Here is a 4,279-nt window from a genome sequence, read left to right on the forward strand (position 1 = left end):
CTATTGGTCCTTCTGGGTGGTGGTGGTCTCAGGAGGCTTCTTTTTGGAGTCAATAGAAGCACCCAGGGCTCCCGCAACCCTGTTCTTGAGGTGCTTGGATTGGGACAGTTTGGAGAGCGGGATGCCGAGGGGTGTCCTCATCTCCTCGGTTGTCTTCTGGCTTTCTGGTAGGGAGGTTAAGCGTTTGCTTGATGCTCTGGGGTTGCTTGGTGATAGGTGGCCAGGCTGCGTGGGCTTGCTGGGTCTGAAGGCTTTGCTCTGCCAGTAGGGTTGGCTGCCTGCAATGGTCTTTTTGGGCTCAGCTCCATCCCCTCTGTACTTGGTGGCCACAGGGGATTTCTCGTGTGTCGGGGAGCAAGACACCTCCTTGCCTTGTTCTCTGCCTGTGGGGTTCCTGGGCCGGTAACGGTAGATGTGTGTCCCCTGTTTGTTGAAGAGCAGAAAAAGAGGTGAGCTACTGCTGCTATGAGGATGCTGTTCCCTTGTATGGACCCCCCTTCACCCGTCTGTGCCATGGACTTGGTCCTCACAGACAAGTCCTTCTGCCACTTGCTGTGCTCCCTTGCCCAAATCCTTCTGAGACCAGTGGCAGCTCAAAACTGCCTCAAGTCTTGACCAGTGCTGCTCCTCTGATTTCTTACTCTGGCAACACATTGTCCTGCACATTGCAGCATCTCAGCAGCTGCTTCCCAAGCAGCCCCAGCAGCCTAGGGACTGTCCCGAGCCAAATCATGGCTGCCTGGAGATCCAGGACCAAGGATGCCAGCGGCATCTCAACACCTTCTCTCCAGCTGCAGCCTGAACACCTGTCTTAATCATCTAAGTGCTCATTTCAGGCCCAAAGAGCATTCAGTCATCCAGACCCAACCTGTGGGATTAGGTGACTACCAAGATTAGATGAAAGGATGGAGGGTTGGGAAGAGGAGGTAGGATCAGAAGGCAAGAGTGAGCTGCAACACCACTGTGGGGGCGGCTCCGATGAGCTGGTTTGAGAGACACGTTTGGATCGGGTCTGAGCATCATTAACCTTAATTCTGGACTGAGTAAGGCCTTAACACATGGCTGTGGTCACCAGATATTTATCTTCCTCTTTGGGCGTGTCTGCGCCGCAGTCTGGAGGTGTGATTGCACCCCGTGCAGACGTACCTGGGTGAGATTGGATCTAGCCAGGTGCTGACAGCAGGACGAGCTGGGGCTGGCAGGCTGCAGAGCCGGCTGCACCGACCTGCCCTGCCTCTGCCACGACCCCCACCGTGCCACCACCACTGCATCTCCACTGTGCTGTTGGCATCATCTCCGTGCTCAGTTATTTAGTCCAAATATCCCAATGACCTCTCTGGTCCTCAGGCAGACACCTCCTGCTTTGACCACGACAACTGCACTAAAGCAGTTTAGCTTAGGTCATGCTGGATGGATTTAACTATGTTTCTTAAAATCAATGCTAAGATCTGAGATGTCTTCAGGTGGGGAGGACTAAGGGTGATTTGGCTTCTCTCCCTTCAAGGTCATCATGTGCCTGACATGGTGCATATGGTGACTGAGCCAGGTGTTGGGTCCTGCAGCTCCTGACATGCTCTCATTCTTGGGAAGAATCATGGAATGGTTTGGGGTGGAAGGGACCTTAAAGCTCATCCAGTCCCAACCCCCCTGCCAGCAGCAGGGACACCTTCCACTAGACCAGGTTGCTCAAAGCCTCATCCAGCCTGGCCTTGGAAGAAGTCAAACCACAGCTTCCCTGATCATCCCAGCCCAGGAACTGGCACCTGGTCCCTCCTGTCCACCACTGGCATGAGCCAGTGCTTGCTCTGGAGCAGCTGAATCCTGCTGGGTGCTGAGCACTTCTCTGTAAGCTCCTGGGGAGAGTCTGGGCTCTTTTAAAGTCACCATTTCCTGTGGATTGTTGTCTATTTAAGAGAGATTGCCTCAAAGACCACGGGCTGGCTGTATCATGGATGGACATGGCTTGGCCAGAGCTTTGAGGTGTGATGGTCTGAACAGTGTGGGTGGTAGAGTTGTGGTAGGAGAAGGCTGGACTCAATGTCCCTTTTATTGTGGGCACTCTTTGGAGAGGAGGTTGAATAGAAGGGGAAAAAGAGGAGAGGATGGTGGTGAGGAATGGTTGATACTGGCAGGAGGACACACTGCTGTGGTTGGACTGGGCTTTTGTGGTGCTATGGCACAACATCAACCTATTGCTGGTCTGGAGAGAAACCCATCCTGTGGGTTGGGTACACATTGACTCTGCTTTTGGGCCTGCTTGGGATGCAGTTTGGCAAGGAGGAGGCTGATGTGGACTAGGAGGTGTTGGTGGCTGCTCATCCATCCAGCCTGGCTTTCCCACAGGTCATCGTCCAGCGGTCACTCTCTGCCAAGAGCCTGAGTCACGCCAAGGCTGGCTCCATCTTGGCCAGTTACCTGAAGATGCTGCCCTTGTTCGTCATCATCATGCCAGGGATGATCAGCAGGATCCTGTACCCAGGTAAGGGCCCTGCCACGCGGACGCGGTGGGTTTGGAGTTAATCAAGGGTTGCTTTGCTTTGTTATTTTCACACATGGGAGGAACTATTGTTTGCTCATTTCCATCAGCTGAGCTCTGGCTTTTCTAACCTTGTTGGCATGTCAGTTATCCACCAAAGAGCCAGAAGAAGTTATTGCAGGAACACCAAACTACCTGGCCACTCTTAGCAAGGTGGCACCTGAGACCTGGGTCACAGAGCATCAGAGGGCTCAGTGCTCTTCACCCTGCGTGGCCAGAAGAAGTTATTGCAGGAACACCAAACTACCTGACCATTCTGAGCAAGGTGGAACCTGGGTCACAGAGCATCGAAGGGCTCAGTGCTCCTCACCCTGCACGGCTCCTCAAAGCGCAAGGGGATATTTGATGTGTGAGGAGCAAAGCTCTGCTCTGAGCTGTGTGTCACTGGCTGGGGGGGGAGAAGCAAGTGGACTCAGGGCTAGTAAATTTAATTCCCTGTAAATACAGATTAGATGCTCAGCTGGGGTAACCTCAGGTGGCTTCAGTGACTTCAGCTGCTGATTGAGCCCTGGGGGTTTGACTGTCCTGAAAACAGGGGGTGGGGAACCTTGAGAAACCAAAATGCTTGGTAGCATTTGCAAGAGGCTGCAGTGTTTGGGTGGAAATAGGGGATTGACCCTGTGATCCCTCTGCCTGGGTGGGGTGATGCTCCTGCTGTGGTGGGGATGCTGGTGTGCACCCCGTGGCCTTGCAGTGGAGATGTTGGCGTGCACCCCGCGGGGTGACAAGGTCTGGCGTCACTCGTGGATCAGCCACAAAGCTGCTGACTGCGAGGCTCGCCCACAGAGGTTGCTGTCCCTGTTCCTCCGCTGTCTTGCTCTGCCTAATTATGTGTCCGAGTGCTTTTACTTTGATGCTAATCACCTTGGCAAGGAGCTAGAAAACAAGCCTGAGAAGGACACGCCTGCATGCACAGTCTGTCCCTGGCTGGGCATGATGCCACTGCTGATGGGCTCTGTACGGCTGTGCCCCGAGCCACTGGGCTCCATCCCACAGCCCAATGCTGGGGGATAACTCCCCCAAAACTCCCCTTTCCCCCCTGTTCCTGTTGCACTCCCGGACAGCAAGAGCTGTGGCATGGCCACCACCTTCCTGACCAAGAGCACCTCTTAGGTGACTCCTGCCATCGCCGTGTGTAGGGCATTATTCTCCTCTATGGGGAGTCTGATCTCAGCATCTAGGACGCGACACCAAAACTAGGGTTGACACCACACCTTGGTCGAGCTGGCTGGGTCACCTCCATCCTTGCAACCTTTGTAGGGTGGAGAAATATAGGGAAGGTTATAGCAGAAAGTCCTACCTGTGCAGCACTGCTGGGGTAGGAACTGTTGCCATCCAGGATGGTGCGGGGCAGCACACACCTAATCTCCACGGCGTTGCTCCTCCTCTTCGTCACGTCCTCCACGCGGACGTGCTTCAGGGACGGGAGGCTCCCCAAGGGGCTGATGAAGGTGCCCCGGCTGATGTGAGGGTCACTGAGCTTCCTCTGCATGGGCAGGATCTCCCCGTTGTGGGTGACATCTGAGTTGGTTCGCCGGAGTGGCCCGTAGCGATCCCTCACCTCAAAGTACTCGTCGGAGATGGAGGAGGCGTTGGAGCGGCGGTAGCTGTGGTCAGCAGAGCTGCTGGAGTAGCTCTCCTGGTCACTGAGAGTGATGAACTCCTCTTCCTCCTCCTCCTCTTCTTCTCCCAGCCCATTGTGGGTACAGGGAGGCCCTCTATCCTCCTGTGGCCCCGCCGCTG

The 4,279-nt window shown here is 55.0% G+C and overlaps 1 protein-coding gene across 1 annotated transcript in view; it reads right to left on the reverse strand.

The window, feature by feature from the left end:
• The window catches only part of LOC104523475 (protein FAM83G), a 17,374-nt gene continuing 13,095 nt past the window's right edge, over window positions 1-4,279 (reverse strand). Inside the window, 3 exon segments of the mRNA XM_029084510.1 lie at window positions 1-423; window positions 3,837-4,274; window positions 4,277-4,279. The exon segment at window positions 4,277-4,279 is cut by the window's right edge and continues 1,021 nt beyond it. Coding sequence (XP_028940343.1) covers window positions 1-423; window positions 3,837-4,274; window positions 4,277-4,279 — 864 coding nt within the window.

Source organism: Antrostomus carolinensis, unplaced genomic scaffold (assembly GCF_000700745.2).
Source record: "Antrostomus carolinensis isolate BGI_N321 unplaced genomic scaffold, ASM70074v2 scaffold27984, whole genome shotgun sequence".
In the NCBI taxonomy this organism is placed as follows: domain Eukaryota; kingdom Metazoa; phylum Chordata; class Aves; order Caprimulgiformes; family Caprimulgidae; genus Antrostomus; species Antrostomus carolinensis.